The sequence below is a fragment of the Miniopterus schreibersii genome, assembly GCF_964146895.1.
Source record: "Miniopterus schreibersii genome assembly, chromosome: 9".
Taxonomy (NCBI): Eukaryota; Metazoa; Chordata; class Mammalia; order Chiroptera; family Miniopteridae; genus Miniopterus; species Miniopterus schreibersii.
This window is the reverse complement of record NC_138118.1, coordinates 72,964,344-72,985,455: the sequence shown is the minus strand read 5'-3', so window position 1 is coordinate 72,985,455 and position 21,112 is coordinate 72,964,344. Positions and strand designations below refer to the sequence as shown.

General features: G+C 40.5%; 1 protein-coding gene across 3 annotated transcripts; it reads right to left on the bottom strand.

Moving 5' to 3' along the window:
* Positions 1-661: 661 nt before the first annotated feature.
* FAM221A (family with sequence similarity 221 member A) lies at positions 662-17,952 on the bottom strand. Of its 3 annotated transcripts, XR_013999590.1 has the most exons (8): positions 17,799-17,944; positions 15,657-15,830; positions 12,673-12,863; positions 11,450-11,656; positions 8,304-8,405; positions 5,859-5,941; positions 2,235-2,586; positions 1,667-1,930 (listed from the first exon to the last, which is right to left on the bottom strand). XR_013999590.1 is itself a non-coding variant. In XM_081148016.1 (7 exons), exons 1-7 carry the CDS (start codon positions 17,861-17,863, stop codon positions 2,518-2,520), a joined length of 891 nt encoding a protein of 296 aa, XP_081004142.1. In that variant the 5' UTR covers positions 17,864-17,952; the 3' UTR covers positions 662-2,517. The 3 variants fall into 3 exon arrangements, 2 of the variants coding, with proteins under 2 accessions (XP_081004142.1, XP_081004143.1); XM_081148016.1 differs by having other exon boundaries at positions 662-2,586; positions 17,799-17,952; XM_081148017.1 differs by lacking the exons at positions 1,667-1,930; positions 2,235-2,586 and adding an exon at positions 3,170-3,228.
* Positions 17,953-21,112: the final 3,160 nt, after the last annotated feature.

Here is a 21,112-nt window from a genome sequence, read left to right as displayed (position 1 = left end):
TCTGCCAATGCAAAAGTTAAAGAAAACCTGAGGGTTCAAGATCAGCTCACCAACACAAGTGTCCCTGTCCCATGATTCAGGGTTCCAGTCTTAGCCTGTCAGCATGCTGACTTTGTTGGAGGAGATGCTCGAGGCTGTGCATTCAGTTTCCTTTGCAGCCTTGCCACTTTATTAAATTTGGGCCAGTTGTCAGCGCAGATAGCCTGCACCTGTAGAAGATGAGACTTCCCTTGAAGGGTGCTATTGAGGCACTCTGGCATTGCCAGAATGCCTTAAGTTGCTAATATGAACCTATGTCATTTTCCTCACTCAAGGTTTCTAAAGCAGTTAGCAATAGCTAATGAACATCTCCATCTTTATAATTTACACTAATCCTATTCCATTCTAATGCCACAACTACTTTATAGCCTAACATGTTACCTTCTACCTGCACTTCACCCAAATCCACTATAGTAACTGTGATGCTATGTGCCAGGCGTTATCACTGCCCCACTTACCAACAGCTATGGGGTCTTGATTGCCAGCTGTCTGGTGAAGGATCCAGTCACAGAATCCTGTCCTGAAGTTTTGCTTTCTAATGTGTTCCTGGTACCCATCTTAGCCTGGGTTTACCCACCCCCACTCCCACCACAACCAAAAGCAAAGCCTAAGACAAATATTTACATACAGGTAATTTATTTGGGAAGTGATCTTACAGAACCTGTTTGTACTTGCAGATCCAAGGAAAAGCCCCAAGCCAGAAAGGAGGGCAGGGAAAGACCAAAGAAAGAGGCAGGCCACTTGTCTCCCAATTAACAGAGTTTACTCAGGGACTCTTACATACCAGGCATGTCTTGGGCGGCTGCAAAACAAAGTGGATATCATCCTTGCCACTTGGCAGGCACCAAAGAATTCTATAGAAAAGGGCAGGATGGGTGGGGAGATCGGTATGTGTTCAGTCCCACGTGAGGGGAAAATGCCTTACATGCTTGCCCAGCTCAGGACAAGGCCTGTTCCAGGAACCAGCAGGGCATGGGGCATGGAAGAGGTCCTGGTGTATGTCTGAAGGAAAGCAGCGATTATGATCAGTCTCTGAGCGGGTTTCCGGGAAGCAATCTCTGTTCTCGCAGGTCCACCTTGTGGGTCTGCAGCGGTCACATCATGGAGCAGTCTCTCCTCCACAGGACCAAAGGGAGGGAATCAGGGAGTGGAAAGGGGGAAAAGAGAAAGCTAAAATAAGGTTATGTTATGGAGTTGGCCACTGTTTTGGGTGACTGGGGAAGCTTATGAAAGGCATCTCAGAATTGTCTTCCCAGCCGACGGAAGGGGGAGTCTTTATTGGCTTCTACCTCCCATTCGTCAAGGGTGGTCCCCAGGTCATTAACTCCCCCATATCTTTTATACACATATGATGCTCAGGGGTTCCAGTGGGCATCCCAAGCCACAGTGTCAGAGGATCTCTGGAGAGTCATTACATGGCCCCAGTACAAAGCGCCATCAAATGGCTTCCATGTGAAGCTATCTGGAGCCTGCTTGGCAGTGTCTCGCGGCCGTGCTGGAGTATGAGGCAGGACAGAGAGAATGTGACACGGCACACAAGAGGGGTCAGCACATATACATGCAAGGCATAGCTAACAAAACAACTTAAAAATCGGGAGATACCACAAGAAAATGATTATATAATTTTGAAATCGTTTTTTATTTAAAAACATAAATCAACAATACAAAGTTTAAAAAATTAAAAAATTAAGGATTTTAACTTCCTATTTTGAAACAGTGGCCCTATGTATATTTGTTCAAAACACTCAATAACATCTTTTTTGTTTATTTATTTTAAATATGTGTTTATTGATTTTAGAGAGAGAAACATGGATGTGAAAGAGAAACATTGATCGGCTGCCTCCAATACGCACCCCGACCGGGGGTGGAACCCACAACCTGGGTATGTGCCCTGACCAGGAATTGAACCAGCGACCTTTCAGTACCCTGACGACGTTCAATCAACTGAGCTACACCAGCCAGGGCCACCTTTAATTTTTTAAAACGTAGCTTGAAAAAGTTAAATTATGATAGTCTATAGATATTTACTGTACTTTTGACTAATATGAAAATAATTTCATTTGTTAGGAGAGATTAAAAAAAAGTATAGCCCAGCCAGGCGTGGCTTAGTGGTTGAGAGTCAACCTGTGATCCAGGAGATCACGGTTCGATTCCCGGTCAGGGCACATGCCCAGGTTGCAGGCTTGATCCCTAGCTGGGGGTCATCAATGATGTTTCTGCCTCTCTCTCCCCTCCCTTCCTCTCTCTGAAATCAATAAAGATATTTTAAAGAAAGAAAAAGTATAGACAAAATAGTAAATCATAAATTTTTATAACAAGAATATAAGGTATTTCACTTATTTAAATTAAGAAAACATCCAAACAGACATTTTTATATACTAAAAGAAGTAACTTGAGATGAAATAAACTACATTACTACATTTAAATAAACACAAAAAAGATATATTTGGATGATGGCTTTAATTTCCCCAATCGTCTTCATGAAGGTTTTGTGTTTGATGGCAATGGTGCTTTTCCTTTACGCTTAGCAGCCTTTTCCATATTTATCTGTAAATTTAAAATATTTGTTGATATCATAATTTGTAAAGCATTCTAAAGAAAGAAAAGGTTGCACGTACCTCACTTGGATTCGTGTTTTATTTACCACAGCCACTTCGCATAGCTATGTAGCAATTAAGCTGCTATTAACTAATACCAAAATCTGAGAGTTGAAGGGACCTGATTGCATTTTTGAAATATGGTTTGAATTCAACTTTACAGAAGCATTTTAATAAAAAAGAACATATAATGAGTATTTCTTTGGGGAAAATGAATAAAAATAATTTTAATGGCCATGAAATATTATTTTTAAAAAGCTGAAATACCTCACCTCCCAGCAGCCTAAGCACATCACTTCCAGGGTTACAGAATACACCTAATCCAGCTGGGTTATCTCTGGAATGTGGACTGCTTTAAGGGCAGTTTCCTATAATGCTGGTTTCTACATTTGCACAGTTACCTTCCTGAAGAATGTCCTCCACTGTAACTGCAGCAAAGAAGCTTGCGTACCCTAAGCAGTGGCCTTCTGGTCTTTTAGAAAATATAACCCTTTCCATAGGAAAAACAAACAAACAGAGAACACAAAACCCACCTGCCTCTGACTACCATTCACACACATCAATCCTCAGAGGCAGCATCCCTGCCTTACCCCTGCAAGAGAAGGGCAGAGAAAATTTGGGGCATGGTAGCTGGAGGCAGGGCTCCCTACCCTCTTAGGTGACAGGAATAATATCAGGAAACCAGTCTATCCAATCTCATCAAATTATAAATAATAACTTCCTAATAAAAAATTGAATGAATCTCATCTCTGTCTCTTCCCCATTTTTCCTTCTTTCTCCTTTGAGTTGGTTGGGAACCTCATTCAGAAATCAAACATATCACTCTTGAACACTATCAGTCAACACATCATCTGAAGAACACCCAAAGAACACCCTATTGTAAGGCAAAGATCATAGTTTTGGAGTCAGAAAGAAGAATATTTGAACCCTACCTCTATCATGTATTAACTATCTTAGGCAAGTTATTTAACCAACAATTTTCTCATTTGTGAAAAAAGGTCATAGTAATTAATAGGTACATCTCAGACTTGTTCTAAAGGTATAAATAAGATTATATGTATAAAGATCAGCATACATTATAAGCACTCAACAAATGCTAATCTCCTTTCCCCTCTCATTTAGGACCAAGTGTTAGATTTATAGCAACATCAAAAAGAGCAAAGATGCTAAATAAACGAAAGTTAAGGAAGTATTTGCTCATTGAATTACAGGCACATCTCATTTTATTATGCTTTTCTTTATTGCACTTCAGAGATGTTGTGTTTTTTACAAAATAAAGGCAAATCTCCACCAGCAAAAAGATTACTACTCACTTTACTGCGATACTCACTTTATTGTGGTGGTCTGGAAAACCAAACCCACAGTATCGCCCTCCCTAGTATGTCTGTACAAGCATAACATTACTTTGTAAAGGCTCTGAACCCATCAGATTCAGTTTCTTAATCATCCCTTTTCCCTCAATGGTGCATGTCTTGGTTTTTTGGAGTAACAGAAGAGTGCTCACAGTTCTTATGGTACATGTCAGCTCAGAAGTTGTTTAGGTTTGGGCTTCTTAGGTTTTATACTCTACTAATGGCACAGGCTGGAAAGTTTTAAGCTGTATCTCACAAATCCATAAATCACACAAGACAGAGAATTATAAACTACATCTCATAAGCCCATAAATTTCAGATCTAGATATAATAAGCAGTCTGGGTGGCCGGGTATACCCTCCACAACATTCACAGGTAAGAAGTCCCCTCCATTATCTTCCCACGAGCAAACGCCATTGGCATGTCTCAAGGCAGCCAGCACCACCTGGGCGTCTGCAGGAGGAAGGAAGAAGCGCGAGAACCCTGTCACTCATGAGCTATGAGGAAAAACTAAAATTCAGCTGCCAACGTGTGTGTTCCAAGAACAGAGACTGACTTGATTAAAAATGTATCCTTACTGATGTTGCAAAAATAGCCTTTTCTCACTCTGAGCATGTCATCTTCCTCCCTGAGGTCTTACTCCACCTCCTTCGCTTAGACCAGAGCTTTCTGAAAAAACTCCTTGCCCTGTCCAACAAGGCAGCCGCTAGCCACGTGCCGACTGAGCCTCCAAAGTGTGGCAAGTGTGACTGAGGGAATACATTTTAACTCAGCTAATTTAGACTGAGAGTCACAGCTACAGCACAGATATAGAACATTCCCGTCACTGCAGAGAGCTCTATTTTCTAGCTCTGCTTTAAATCATGTGAGTTTCCTCCCATCTACTTCAAAATTCCTCATCAGGAAAACCATGCTAGTCTCTGTCCCCTACTCTTCCTCTTCTCTTGGAAGGTACGTTTATTTAATGGTCTCCTTTTCCCACACCTTCAGTTACTCAACAACTTCTTATCTAAGAGTTTTAGAGGATTTGACAAAAAGTGACAAGAGTGTCTTTTCTTTCTTTCATGGCACTTATTACCTAGTTAGAGAGATTTAAAGATGCCCACAAAGCAACTATAAAATAAAACTAATGAAAGCACTTTGGGGACTGTGCCATATGCCTGGATAACACCTCCCATACCTCATTAAGCCAACATCCTTTCATCCAGCTATAACCAAAACAAAACTCTCAAATGTGAACACTGCATGAAATATGTCGAATGTGTAACTAGATGACATGTATGAAAGGAATATCAATTATATGTTTATTTTTTCCATAAATATTTATTGAAAACAGTATGTGCAAGGCATTGTACTTCGTTCTGGTGAAAATACATAGAAGAATACAGAACTACACTTAGTCCTAAGGAGTTCACATTACATTACTGAAATCGGGGAACACTTCCATCCTGTTAAGCGCTAGAAAGTGTTAAAATACGTTTATGGTTAATGTTCTATTTCTTAAAGGATATTGAGTAATTTTAACTTCAGTATGGATATACCTAGAAGTCGCTAAGAACTACTAAATATTATGAATTCAAGATACATAATTTACAAATCTGCTGGTAGTTGATGGTTATTACTGACAATTTTATTTGTATATTTAGTTAATCTTAATGACCTCCATAAATTAACCAGTGTATTATCACATTATTCATTAGTCCTGTTTCTCTCTGAATTGTACTAACTAAGACCCAAGGCCTAACACCATCTATAAGTAAAGACTTCATAAGTTATTTTTAATGACAATCCACAATCAATGTATGATTGTTCTATAGTGTCTTTGTTACAAGTAAATGCTTACTGTAAGCAGATTTCTCCACAGACTTACCCTTTCCTGGTATCGTCTTTCAAAGTAAGCCATGTCATCCTCTCCAGGTCTCCTTAAGGAAGAATCTTGACTACTTGTACCTGCTAATTTAAAAAAAAACAAAAAACAATTCTAACTAATACATTTATATAATTATAAATTTTCCTGAAATAAAAAACAGAAAGAAAACTTTCCTCCTACCTGGTGATAATTTTTTTTATTTTTCAAACCAAAAATGGTCTAAATGGAGAATTGATCCTACTACCTAATTCTTTTTTAGAAAGCAGAGCATCCTAAGACAAAAGTAATTTTCATTGGCAAACATTCTGCAAATATTCAGCTGGTTCATATTAAATAACACAATATAGCTATTTCATATAAGAGCACACTTAGCTTTGTTTAATTACATTTTACATTTTATAGCTAACCTAGAAATTCATGTACCACTGTAACAGATAATACACAGAAGCAATTATAGAAGTGCTATGGTCTGAATGTTTGTCCCCCCCCCCCAAAAAAAAATTCATATGTTGAAATCCTAATGCCCAATATGACGCTCTTAGGAAGTGGAGCCTTTGGGAAGTACTTAGGTCATGAGGATGGAGCCCTCACGAATGGGGTTAGTGTTCTTATAAAAGACCTCACTGAGACCCCTCAACCTCCCACTATGTGAGGACACAAGGAAATGATGGTGCTGGCTATAATTTGAAAGAGGGCCTTCACCAGAACACAACCATGCTGGTGCCTTGATCTTGGACTTCTCCACCTCCAGAATTGTAAGAAATAAATTTCTGTTGTTTATAATCCACTCAGCCTACGGTATTTTGTTATAGCCACCTGAACAGACTAAGACAGTTTGTGTAGCCACCCATAGCGATGATTCTAGGGGCTTTGAAATTTTTCAAAAGTAAAATAATTTTAACCATTTTCCATGGTATTCACTTTTTTAAAAGAATTTTTATTGATTTCTAGAGAGAGAGAGGAAGGGAGAGAGAGAGAAAAAACATCAATGTGAAAGTGAAACGGGTCTGCTGCCTCCTGCACGCCCTCTACGAACGTGAAACCCGGGCATGTGTCCTGACCAGGAATTGAACCGGCAACCTTTTGGTGCATGGGACAATGCCCAACCAACTGAACCACACTGGCCAGGGTGGTATTCACTTTTTAAAACTAATCAAGCACTAGTTTTAATGTGCAGAAAGAAATGGAAAAGTTTGCCTTCGCTTCAGGTGAATGTCTTGGTTGGGTCCCTTCATATCCAAGATAGAGTATCAACCTCAATACCTGTTCTCGTTTTTAAAACACGTGAATTTACCCTCAACCAACAACACAAAAATTATAATAACTCCCAACAATCACCACACTCTGTCAACTATCAAACAAAAGCTTTGTTGAGAAAAATAAGAAAAAATGCTTAGAACATGTGCTATCTATCCATTTGTCTAGAAACTGGGTCGTTCCCTGGATCATGTTGGACCAGAGTCTAAGCAAAGCCTTTTGGAGAATCACCTTTATTAAGTTACATTTTAATGATAAAATGCATTTATATGGTAAAATGGTATATTACCAGTTTTATCATGGGCGACTATTAGAAATTTGCTGCATTTGCTGAAAAAAAAGTTTCTAAGGCCCTCAGGCCACTGCATCATTGAGGGTCACTATATAGACGTCTTTAAAACCCAGCATTGGTGTAACTTACATTGGCACGGAGGAACTCATGTTTCCTCCTCTAATAATGAAAAGTATTAAACTGATCACACCTTCCTTTATGCCCTGGCTACCACTGCACTCAGCCAAAACCGAAGCTTAATGCAACAATCACAACAACCTTGAACATGGACACAATTGTGTCGTTTTTCTTGGTTTTGATCTTCTCTATTTATCATACTTCATTGTGTGTTGTTGTAAGTGGCAGCCTTAAAACCCTTGTGGAGAAAGGGTACATGAAAAGGTGGTATGAAAATACAAATACATCAAAGAAAATTCTCATTTTAAAATATTTTTAAAGGTTAAATACCTAATAAAACAGATATTTTTGTTCTGCTTTCAATTAAGGAAATGGAATACTAGTGCTTAAAGTGAATTCTATTCATTTTTAATGTATAATTAATAAATGATAAAGCCTTGCTAACCTGTAACTATTACTGGATTGCATCCTGTTCGGGAGAGCCTAAAGGATCAAGGCAATAGTCCACTAGAGGGCTCTCTCCTTCAGATGTCAGAGCAATAACGTACCTGAACAAGGTTTTAAAACTTCAAATTATTGTATTATCAGAATCCTCATAATTCTCAGATTTAGCAATTTTTCCCCAATAAAAAATAAAGTTTCTTGCTTTCTCTCACTGCCTGGCCAATATAAAACAAAATAATAAATTGTGGATACTGGGGAAAAAGAGAGCTATCAATTAACCAATCTATATTCTTATTTTCTACATCCAAACACATTTCTCAATTTAATTTCATTACCATCTGTTTCTGGAGAAGCACTAGATGATGTTTGAAATGCTTTTAGAAATGGGTGGTCCGTGGCCATACCTGGAGAGTCAAAAAATTCAGCCGAGGGTGCACCTGATAACACAACACATGAAGAACAAAAATTAAATCTCTATTTGTTAGGATACAAAGAAGTTATTTCAAATGTGAAAAAAATTAGAACCTCAACAGAATCGTTAGAAAAATCCTGTCTGTAAAAGAAATTTTTTTAAAGATTTTACCAGCTACATAAAGTAAGGGCAAATGGGTAAAAGTGGTTTTGTATTTCTCGGACACCTTTTTCAGAGAAAGAAAAAAAAGCACAAACGTGATGGTAGGTCAGCAAAGAGTAAAGAACGTTAACATAGTTATAAAATACTAAAATGAAAGCAATAAAGAACCTCTAGTTTAAGAGGGCAGAATACGTGTATTTTTACTCTGTTCCTCACTCGGAAAACAACTAAAAACAGAGGATGAAAAATAAAGAAACTTTCCTCAATGAAATGAGGAAACAGCACAGCCACGAACTGCAAAGACCAACTGCTGCAGATATAACTGACTTTTGAACCAAGGGAAAGGAAGTGCAGGGAAAATTTATATATAGATGCTCTACCTTTTTCACAAACCACCACCTCCCTCACACCCCTATCTCCATCCTGCGGGTAGAGGGACAGAAAATAAACTTTCAGTCCTATTTGGTTTTAAAAGTTAGTCCTTTCTTATAATGGAAGCAGTGTGGGCTCAGCCTTTCAGATTCCCGCCCCCTCCTTGCGCACTCCCCTCTCTGTGGCCTGTGGGCTGTAGGAGGGGTGCTCAGGTCCAGCCAGGTCCCTGCGCTGTCCTCTGGCTGCTGCGTGCACTAGATTCCAGCGGCCAGGCTGGCCTAAGTGAGTCAGTCTCTTAGCTGCGTAGGGCCTGCTAGCCTCACTCTCACATACAGGCCACTGGGCGCCTGCCACCCCTCTACTGAGTCCCCCAGGGCTCAGGGGACCACCTCCAGCTCTGCTCTGGGGTCACCCTTGCCCCTTGCTATGACAGACGCCATGACACGGCCCCTGCCTCACAGCTCAGTTACAAGCTGGGAAGTCTGGACTCCTTCTGCAACATAAAGGAACCGAATTCCAGCAAGAGGTCCCCTCCGCCCAGGCCTCCACGGCCAACCGAGCAGACTCCCTGGACCCCGGGCTCCCCTACAGCTGGAGTCAAGACAAAAGTAGTTCATGTTTCCTCCCCTCCCTCTCACCTTTCTTCACCCCACCTTCCCTCAAGGGCCAAAGGGGGCAGGTTTTCCTTCCTTATATTATAAAGGTGCTTAAGTAATAAAATCCCAGAAGTCACAAAAAGGCAAAGATGTCAGCTACTACCACCGCCACTTAGTGTTGCTCTGGAAGTACCGGAGACTCAGAAATATTGGGAAGAAGAGGCACAAATACCATTGTTTGCAAAATCGACTTTACATTTATTTAAAACTCTAAGGTTAAAGGTAGAGATAATGACTCGTAGCAAAGGCAGCAAGGATATTTTTCCATTGATTTTTTAAAGAGAGTGGAAGGGCGGGGGAGAGAGAGAGAGAAACGTCGATGTGAGGGAGACACACCGACGGGTTGCCTCCCGCACTCACCGGACCAGGGCTGGGGATCAAGCCAACAGCCCAGGTACGTGCCCTTGGCCAGAATCGAACCCGAATCCACAGGCCTACGCTCTAACTACTGAGCTAAACTGGCCAGGGCAACATTTGCTTTTTTATAAACAAACAATAATCAGCTAGAGAATATAAAGGAAGAAAAAGCACCCATGCATGATAGCTGTAAAAAGTCAAGATGAAATACCTATAAACAAAATTAAGAATTGTACAGGACTTTTGTGAAGATAAATTCAGAATTCTACTTAGCTACACAGAAGAAGACAAATAAATGAAGAGACTCAATATTTTAAAATACTAATTCTTCCTACATTATTCAATGTGATCTCAACTAAAATAAAAGAATATTTTTATAATAATACGTTTTCAAAAATGCCAAAGTTCTAAAAGAATGAAAAGGTAAGAAGAAATCAGGAAGGTTCTGGAATAATACAATGAAGTCATAAATGTTCATTTACTATAAAGCTATAGTGATGAAAACAACATGGCAATTACACAGAAACAGACAACAATGAGGCAGACTAAGGTGCTCGGAACAACATGGGATGAACCCAACACCGCCACTTACTAGCTGAGTAACACAGAACAAGATGTTTTACTCTCTGTGCTGACTTTCCTGATCTCTGTAAAATAGGATTAATAACAGCACCTAACTCAGAGTTGTCATGGGGATTAAATGAGGTAACAGATGTAAAGAGGTTGAAACAACTCCTGGTCACCATCAGTATCATTACCATTCATTATTTTTGGCCACTGATAGTTGGGTTTTCTGTAACCACTGCATGTGCCTAATAGAATCATGCACCCATAAACATTGAAAAATGATTTATTTCTGGAATTTAACAAGCTACTTGTAAAACTAGTTAGAAGAGAAGACAAATATATCAAGGCCATCTTGAAAAAAACCCACAAACAGGAGGACTTTACCATACCAAATATCAAAACATACCATGAGGAATAACAATTACCTGGCTGGTGTGGCTCAGTTGCTTGGAGCATCATCCCATATACCAAAAGGCTGATGGTTCGATTCTGTACATACACATGCATGCATGTGAGCATGCATTATTATAGATGTGATTACATGTACACGCATGCATGTGCATACTCACACATGAACAGAGTCCATGTTTCCAAAATGAGATGGTTATAATGGTAAAAATTACATACAATAAAATAATAGGTAAACTGTATTATAGCAAATAAAGGAAATATTTATTATTCAACTATTACAAACAATGTGGTTATGGGCTGGCATTTGGATACAAGTATTGGATAAGAGAATAATCTTTTCTCTTGTGACTTCTAAATTTTCTCTAATGACCATCTGTTGTATAGTGGCAATTAAACCTTTTTAAAAAAATAAAAATCAAATAAGAGAATATTTTCTGAAAAAAACATTAAGAATATAAAGTGCTAAACAAACCTAAGGCCTCATTCAGTACTGCTAACACACATAAAAACTACGGCAGGCTCACATTTCTGCGTCGGCACTTACCAACCCCACTGCCATCTAACCGCATGTAGCCGTCTGCCAGGGAGCTGAAGCCAGTTAATCCTCCCACTGCTGCGTAAGGAACATCCTGTCCCACCGGTCTTCCCTGAGCCAGTCTTTCTTGCTTGGTTTCCACTACTGTGTCATGGGTATATGCAGGCTGACCACAAGAACAAGTGAAGCAGCTATGGAATCCTGAACACTTGGAACCTGAATCGAGGTGTAAAGCAAGTTGAATGTTTTTAAATATAGGAACTGAGCTGTCTGCCCTCAAAACGCTCAGCTTAGCCAAAATCACCTGAATCTGGATCCATCATGTGTTGTCCTCTAACCCCTGTAGCTGTTACCTCCAGACCTTGAACTCCCTCCCAGTCACTGCTCTTACTTCTAAAAGATTCTAAAGCAGTAATGGGTAGTAGCAGGGGGGGAAAAAAAATTTGGAAAAACCAATGAGGACTAATAGAATTGGGCTGAATGCTGGAGAGCCAGGAAATACAGGCCCTCTCCTCAAATACTGAGTTAAAAGCAGGTGTGGGGGGGACAACCAGGGGCCGGGACCAGGTGAAGAGATAATGTGGAAACCTCTCTATGCCTCAATTCCCCATAAAAGCCATATTAGAAGGCCAACCCATAGACAAAGAAAGGATGCAACAGAATATTGTTTAACCATAAAAAGGAAAGAAGGCCCTGGCTGGGTAGATCAGTGGGTTGGAGCACCATCCCGTATATCAAAAAGGTTGTAAGTTTGATTTCCGGTCAGGGCACATACAGGAGGTAACATCGTTTTTTTCTCACATTGATGTTTCCCTTTCTCTCTCTCTCTTCCTCTCTCTCCCCCCTCCCTTCCTCTCTCTAAAATCAATAAAAATTTAAAAATAAAATTTTAGAGTAGCTACCTACCAAATTTTTCTTAGTTGTTTCATATTGACTCTACAGCTGAATAAAACTGGCACAAAGACACATTAACCCTTTGCGGTCGTTTGTCTACTCTCAGCCACCAAAGCTTTTTTACTGTTCCGGTCGTATGTCTGCTCTCAGCCACCACAGCAAGGAACCATATGAATCTTAACTCTATTCATTCATGTATTAGTTCATAATTTCTCTGAAAGCTCTTAATTCTGACCAGTACGACACCCATGTCCAAATTTAATATGACCTCAAAGGGTTAAATACTCAATAAGGAAATAAAAACAGTCTGTTGGTGTATTTATAATAATGTAACTCACAGGCATTGCACATAAAGCCAGGCGCGGCACTGTGCTGATCCGAAAAGTGCTTGCACCTGCAGCGAATGGGCTGCGTACCATTCAAAGGGACATAAAGGTAAGCCCTGCACTGGCAGCCAGTCACCCGGCAAGGCAGACTAATGGGGCGCTGCTGTGGAATCATTTCAAAGTCAGTTTTATGTTGTTTATACCTAAAAAAAATAAAAATAAAAGAGAAGAAATAAAAACACAATGCAGGTAATGCCAGCAATTACCTACTTCTATTCTGTTAAATGCAAAATGATTCTTTTTAATTTTAGTTTTGTTTCACTGTTCTTGTTAGTAAGGTGAAAATAAACTCTCCTACCTGCAGCTATGTTACTTTGATCAGAGAAAACCTTCACTCTTAGATTTTTATTTTTAGTAATCACAGCAATATACAAAGAAATGTCATATAATTCCCTTAAAGTATGTACCGCTATAGGCTTTTTAAAATAAAGTACAACCTAGGAGTATGAAATAAGTTCTTTATAAAAAAAATTCTTTTTATTAAAGTGCATTACTTGAATTTACTGTTATAGGTTTGCTATTTAAAACTGAAATAAGTTCAATAAACATATATTAATGTAATTTATTTTAATATAATTTAATTTTCAACTTTTAACTTGAAAATAAATTATCAACATTTTTAAAAGCCAAAGCTCTCTGTTAAAACACTAAATAATTTTCTTAAATAGACCACTTCCTTTTTTCTCACAAGGTGATATTCAGTAAAATAATATTAAATTTATTATTCTCGATATTAATTTAGGTAATAGAAGTTAAAATAATGATATACTATTTTTCACTTAGCAAAGAAAGCCAAAGCTCTTTTTAAACTATATATAATTCACAATGCTGCCAAGAGTATTACAAAAGAAGCAATCCCATTCAATGTTTTAAAAAACTTAAATAGATCCATCCTTTAACATTGACAGTTCGCTTTTGAAAATATACCCTAAGAAAATAATTCCATGTATAGAGTGTGTGCATAAATACAGTAGTAGCAATAGTACTTACAATAGCAAAATATATACATATATATACCCATGCATACACACACAGCACTAATAACAAAAGCATCATTAACTTAATTACAAGATAATAGTCTTCAAACTTTTTATCAGTGAAACCCTTTCTTCAAATAATTTATTTGAATTACAGAATTACAGAATTCTGTAATTTACATATTACAAAACCATAATATGTAAAATAGATAAAAAGCAGAATTGGTCGAAGCAAGGGAAAGAGCCAGAATTGGAGTCTGCCCTTCCCCTAACCTACCCTTCCACTTGGTACATCCCTGAGACACTCTCACACCTCTGGGGAACACACAATGAACCAGCTCAAATATCAGGCAGGTATTAAAAATCTTGTTTGTGATTACCACATAATGTGAAAACATATTTCTGTGATTCTGTCATGGAAAACTGGTTCAATACTTACACGTACACATAATTAACTAAATGAACTATGTAAATAAATTACATGAATATAGTAAAATGTATTAACAGCAGCTGGCTTTGGGTGGTGAGTCTTCTTTCTACTTTTCTATATATTCTGCATTTTCCTTAATAACCATGTTTCACTTTTATAATGGGGTGGGGGGACTGTATAGACAGATCTCACTGAGTAACTGGTACTAAAGACCTTTTGCATCAAAGTTGAGTTGGGTCCATTTTGAAGGTTAATTTCATGCTGTATATGTATGTATAGATAAGAGACAGACACTAAATTTGTACAAGAATAAAAATTAAAACTAACACGAATTTATCAATTCTGAAAGATATCAATGTAACTCACAATCTCCTCTCCTCCACAGTGTTTTTAGTTAGAGTTGCTAAATAAATTTCAAGTCGATCTGTGTACATTACTCATCCTAGCAACTGCCTAACAACCTTTGGCAAACTGCAAGTCTGTAAATAGTAACTATACAAAGAGTGTCTCGTGAAAGAGCCCCAGACACTATCAGAACAGGGCGGTCCTCCTTCCATGGTTGCTTTAGAACAGTAAGTTAAAGTTGTTAACTAAAAACATATCGTGGATTCAGTGATTTTTTTTCCATGAAGCAGCTTTGTCCTTTTGAGCTTTACAACTGTGACCTGTGACAGTAGTAAAATTTCAAGTAGAACACAACAAACACAGCCAAACACAAACCTCAGGTAGAGACGACATGCCATCAAGGCCTCGTGTTACTTCCTTTGCTCCATGTGTTTTTTTTGGAAACAGACCATGTGTAATAAAAAGCTGTGAGCTTCATATGTTTGTTTAGCAGGGGTGGGGAACGTTTGTTCTGCCAGGAGCCATATGGATATTTATAACATCATTCTCGGGCCATACAAAATTATCAACTTAAAAATTAGCTATGAAAAAAGCTCCTAGATTTTTGAATTCCGAGTCCTGCTTGCAGTTGCCTTGGCAAGGCCAGAACAAATAATTTCAAGGGGCGTATACAGCCAGCGGGCCAGACACTCCCCACCCCTGGTTTAAAGAAAGGTATTGACAAAGTGCTTTTCTTAAAGTATAAAGTGAGATTAGAAAATTTGACAATTAACTCTTCTTTTTGTAGATTGAGAACCTGGTCAGTGTGGGTCAACTCAAGCAGTTCTGCAGCCTGATGTCCCATCCTCGACCACCTGGTCCAGTGGTGGGAGCGGTACACTGTGCTCTCCAGCCTAATTGAGGCACCTCTGACAAAGCCAGGGGGGCATCAGCATCATTTTTACCAATCAATGGCAAGAGAAGAAATACTTAAGGTAATGGACTGTATTAAGTTCTAATAGGATATAATAGAATTTTTTAAATATAGCAAAAAGAATTTTAGATCATTTCTAGTGCATAACACAAATGCCTATTTTAAATGTTTCTCAATTATCACAAGCAATGTTATTTATAGAAGGAAGATGTGCTCTGCTACAGTTTTATACTTGCTAATCACCAGAAAACTTAGCAATAAAATATCTTACCTGTGTGTACAAAAGCACAGTGTCTCTGGGCCCACAAGTTTACAATCTATTCCAGTTGGTGATCGCCAGCTCACGAACAATCTGTTCTGTAGGCGCATCGGTAAAACTCTTTTTTTGTAGTCTTCATATTCTTCAGGGGTAAAAAGTTTCCCTCCATCGTCCTCACCCACAATTCTGCAACAACAACAAAATAATTCTCTTAAGCCTTGGTTATTTATCTTCCAGGTTAAAAATATTATACTCTGCCCAGCCAGCGTGGCTCAGCGGTTGAGTGTCAACCTATGAACCAGGAGGTGATGGTTCAATTCCCAGTCAGGGCACATTCCCTGGGTTGTGGGCTCGAATCCCAGTCGGGGTCGTGCAGGAGGCAGCGGATCAATGACTCTCTCATCATTGATGTTTCTCACTCTCCCTCTCCCTTCTTCTCTCTGAAATCACTAAAGATATATTTTTAAAATAAATAAATAAATGTCATGTAAAGTGTTGTTTGCAGAATGCTACATAATTTTCTGTGCAATCCACACCTTTTACCATTCTTTAAAGACTTTAGTTGAGGTAAGTAAATAAAACCAATTCAGAAGCTATGGAACCATCACGACCTTCTTCCTCAAATCACTTAGATACACAATAGTAAAAAAACAAAGGGACATTTTATTCTGAGATCATTTGGGGGCCATTTCACTTTATTATAGCTACCAAGAAGTATACCAACAGGTAGTGAAAACTTAATTTAAGTCCAATTCAGGTCTTTAAAAAAAAGAGATCATTTACATCTAAATTTTAACCCAGTGCAGCTCAAACTTTATTGTATTACACAATACTCAAGGGATCCAGTCCAAATGCAGATTCAGATTAATGGTCTAGAGCAGGCCTGAGAGTCTGCATATCTAACAAGCTGGGGGGGCGGGGGCGCTACAGGCTGATCCAGGATTGCTACACTTTGAATAGCAGGCTCTAACTTTTAAAGGGATTGTTCCAGGCTATTTATATTTGAAAAAAAAAAAAATTTCCACCAAGCCGAAACATTTTCTAGACCAGACAAGAGCCTACAACCAGAGGCCCACGGTCTGCATATCTAAACATCTAAATACCTAAGTTACCAGTCAACACCAGGGCCCAGCAGCTTGGTCTCAGTGAAAAGCCCTGGAGACTTGGAGGCTAAGGGGGCCTGCTCTGCCCTGGGTGAGGGCTGGGTGGAAGCTGTTCTGGGCACAGGACTCTGGGTGTTTACCTGGACCCATCTGAACCCAGAATGAGGCCTGATCCATCAAGCTCCTCACCCTCACTTTTCTGGCTCAGAAGTACAACACATTTCTAGGCGTTACCCAAAACTACACCACGGGACAGGCAGAGGGAGCGCAGTCAGATGGGAAACCCCTTTGCTGGGTGATTGGGGGCGGCCACCTTTACGCAGAGCTGCCCCTCTCGCTCGGGTTTCCCAGACCCAGCCGGGGTTACGTCGCTTCCCCTTACTACACACACATCCCTCCACCCCCAGTTCTGCACCCTCCTGCCTGTTCCTCTCCAGTAATTTCCGCTCACCCAGTTTCCCAACTGTCAAAAACCTTCTTTGGGAGACCGAAAAAAAAAAAGAACACGTCCCCGCAGGAGCACCAAAGGGCCAAAGGGCGGGCGGCGGCTCCAGCTTGGGGAGAGGACTCCCTCCAGCGCCACCAAACGCCGCCAGGGTCCTCCTCCCCGAGCCGGCGCCCGGGGCCGGGAGCGGGTGGGAGCTCGCGGCCCGCCCTCCGGCTACACGAGCATCAGCCCGCCCTCCGGCTACACGAGCATCACGCCCACTGCCGCTCACTCTCAAGGGCCCGAGCACGCAGCGCGTCCTTTTCAATGCCGTTTAGGAAAAACCCCTGGACCTTGGCATACACCGGAGTTCATAATCCTTGCAAGGAAGGCATCGGAGCGAAGACCTCGTAGTCAGCCGCGGAAGAGACTTATTTGTACATAACTGAGTGTCATTAAAATATTTAATGACAGAAAGACGAAACTCGAAGCCTCCGCTAACAGCCCGGGAACGGATGCCCGCCCCTGCCCGCCCCCGCCCGCCCCTGCCCGCGCCACCAGCGCTGCTCCCGCTGCGGGGACGCCCGGCTGGCGGCGCCTTCGCCCGCGGGGGGCCCGCCTCACCTCCGGTACTCCAGGTAGTCGTCCAGGGCCGCCGCGCCGCCGGGAGGCAGCGTCAGCCGCTCCATGGCCCGCGGGGAGCGGGGAGGCGAGAGGCTCCGGCGGCGCGCGCTGAGCCCGCCCCGGAGGAGCCTGGACCGGCCCCGCCCCGCCCCGCCGCGCCCCCTCCCGCGCGCCTCCCTATTGGTCCGGCCCACACCCCATGTGACCTCGCCGGGCCGCCCACGCGGGCCCGAGAAACCTGCTGTCTGCAGGCACCGCCACGCCCCACATGAGATGCTATTCGCCGCCCTCCGCAAACCCCGCGGATCTCTTTCCGGCTGGATTCCCTGTAAAGTGACAGGTGACAAGGGAGTGCAATTCCTTGCGTATAATGGACGCACTGAACATTGTTTATTTCTTTGGACAGCGCTTTTCCCCAGTTTTGAGAAGGTTCTGGATACGGCCTACCTCCCCATAATCTCCAGCTTTGTCTTCGAAACAGGCGTTTAAAAAGCAGGGATGTAAAATCAGTAGCCTTGGGCGTCTCCTTCCAGTTTCGGTGTCACTAAAGCTACATGTTCTTTGAAGAAAGCGAATTGCGGGTTTAAGCAGGAAGAGGTAGAAACAATTTAAAATGTTTTTAAAACCTTTGGAAAAATTCAACACAAAATCCTTTTCAAAGTTGAATTAGTCCGGCCCGCGTGGCTCAGCGGTTGAGCATCGACTTAGGATCCAGCAGATCGAGGTTCGATTCCTGGTCAGGGCACATGCCGGGGTTGCGGGCTTGATCCCCAGTAGGGGGTGTGCAGGAGGCAGCCGATCAATGACTCTCTCATCATTGATATTTCCATCTCTCCCTCTCCCTTCCTCTCTCTGAAATCAATAAAGATACTTTAAAAAAAAAAAAAAGCTGAATTACCATGCGATTGGTAATTTGGCCATAATTTGGGCTAGCAAACCTGGAAAGGGGATAGAAATTCATCACTTCTCAGGGGTCATTAAATTCTGAGGCTCCCTAAAGATCAGCTTGATCTCTATAAATTCTCTGGGCAGGAGAATCCGCAAAAAAGAAAAATAATTCGTTGAACTACAATACCTTATTTTAAAGGTATTTCCTGAATATTTCAGGTCCAACAGCAAACTGGTATGCAATCAAATTGTTTAGGTGCCCCCCCCTTCTTTTTAGTGCCCTTTTTCCCGTTATAAAGTTGGTTCTCCTGCTCAGATAGGACTATTTGCATTTTGACATGCTCATTACTTTTTGTTAATTATAGTTGACCCTTGAACAATGCAGAGGTTAGGAGTGCTGACACCCCAGTCAAAAATCCACATAGAACTTTTGACAGAAAGCCTTACCAATAACATAAACAGTCAATACATATTTTGTATGTTATGTGTATTATATACTGTATTCTTGCAGCAAGCTAAAAAAAGTGTTAAGAAAATCATAAAAAAAATACAATTATAGAACTGCACTACTTATTGAATTAAAAAACACATATGAGTGGACACCCGCAGTTCAAATTCGTGTTGTTCAAGGATCAACTGTATTCTCCACCAAGGTGTTATGTGGTAGCTCAACCTTAGCCAACAAACTTCAAAGCTTCCCAGGCACACTTGCATTTTATAGAGAGGTTTTAGGGGAAGGAGCCCTGATCTCTCCACCTTGTGGGCTGCTGCTGCTAGTTTTATCTCTTTATGAGCACATAGCCCTGATTTTAGGCAGCAGTTAAAGTAACAAAGATAATAACAAAAATTGCCAGGCTCTGTGAGCTTACAGAATTGTCTCTGTAGGCAATTACAATTTAATGAATCTAGAGGGAAATGATTTAAAAAGGCTTAGCTCAATTTTGGACTCTTCCAGGAAGATGCTGGAGGAGTAAATTCTTCTGAACAAACAACTCAACAAAAATATTAGGCACGACAAACAGAACTATGGAACAAACTACAAAACATTATCCTAACCTTGTATAAAACTGGCACCTTTGCTAATTAGGATATTGTATGTGTTTTTTTCTGCTTTAATAAAACATGTGTAACGGAACAATCATTTCCTCCCAAAAGGTAGCTAAATTAATCTAGGAAGGAATATAGACAGAGGGACATGAAAATCGCCTAGGCAAGTGTTAGATATTTTATATACAGGATGGGGCAAAAGTAGGTTTACAGTTGTTCACATGGAAAATACAATAATAAATAAATAATAATGCAAGAGTAAACTTTCACGTACTCACAACTGTAAACCTACCTTTGCCCCACCCTGTATTTAGCCCTCACAAAACGCGATAGGTATTACCACCATTTTGCAGTGATGTGTAAGTCAGGAATGCTTTCTTCTGCAAATAACACAATAATCCAATTAACAGAGGCTCTATTAAATGTAGACTACTTTTAAAAAGTGTGGAGAGATGCTGTTGTTGACATTGTTTCGGGGCATTTTTCCATGGTTGCCAGAGCTCCAGAAATCATATCCAAATCAAGGAAGAAAGAACACAAAATCAGCTATTCCTTTTATCAAGTAAAAAGGAATTTTTCTACAAGCATGCCCTCCAAAAGATTTTCACAATGTGTCATTGGCCAGAACTAAGTCACAGGGCCACCCCTAGTTGTAGAACAGAGACTGGGAAAGCACGTCAAGTACTTCGGTTGTCCAGGCTCTAACTATGATGGAGGTGGTCAAGGAGAGAAGTCAATCCACAGGGTTGAACTGCTGAATACCAATGCATGCCCTTCTTCTAATACAGGCATTTTACATTGAATGTATTCATCAGACCCCTATGGAAGGCAGCCCTAAAGTTTCAGGCAGCTTTGCATCCAGCTTGAAGTCTGGGGCCTCTTCAGTCTAGTCTATCAGTCATTCATTCACTCTTAATGGTTTGCCAGTTGATAAGTAAAACACAAGAAAATTGTTTGCTCCTCCAATACCCAGTAATGATAATAGAATAAAATACTTAACAATAAAAACTCTAATCCAGAAACAGCCAATTCCAGGATATGTACCAGTTGAGCTTGGGACATCTTATTATGCCAGAAAGCAAGGAAACTATCAAAAGCCAGTATTGCCATATCAAATGAATACAGAAAGCTCCCCCTGCCCCCCAAAATAGAGTAATTTGAGCATCAAACAACTGCAACTGACAGAAACACATTCACATTCAATGTGTAAAGCCATTAGTTCATAGTGACATTCAAAAAAAAGAAAAAAGGTATTCTATGGACATCACGGAGGTTGCTAGGTAACCAACACACTACTCTAAAATTGCATAATTAAAGGAAATAAAGATCTTTCCTGCCTTTCCAGTATGAACGGTATTTCAGGGTAACCAAAAAAGCCT

Excerpts from the sequence above, each read along its gene's own strand:
- FAM221A (XM_081148016.1), bottom strand. The coding sequence starts at position 17,863 with ATGGAGCGGCTGACGCTGCCTCCCGGCGGCGCGGCGGCCCTGGACGAC. Across the intron at positions 12,864-15,656 it reads CTGTGCTTTTGTACACACAG|GTATAAACAACATAAAACTG; the intron begins GTAAGATATTTT and ends TATTTTTTTTAG. Across the intron at positions 8,406-11,449 it reads GTTAGATGGCAGTGGGGTTG|GTGCACCCTCGGCTGAATTT; the intron begins GTAAGTGCCGAC and ends TTGTGTTATCAG.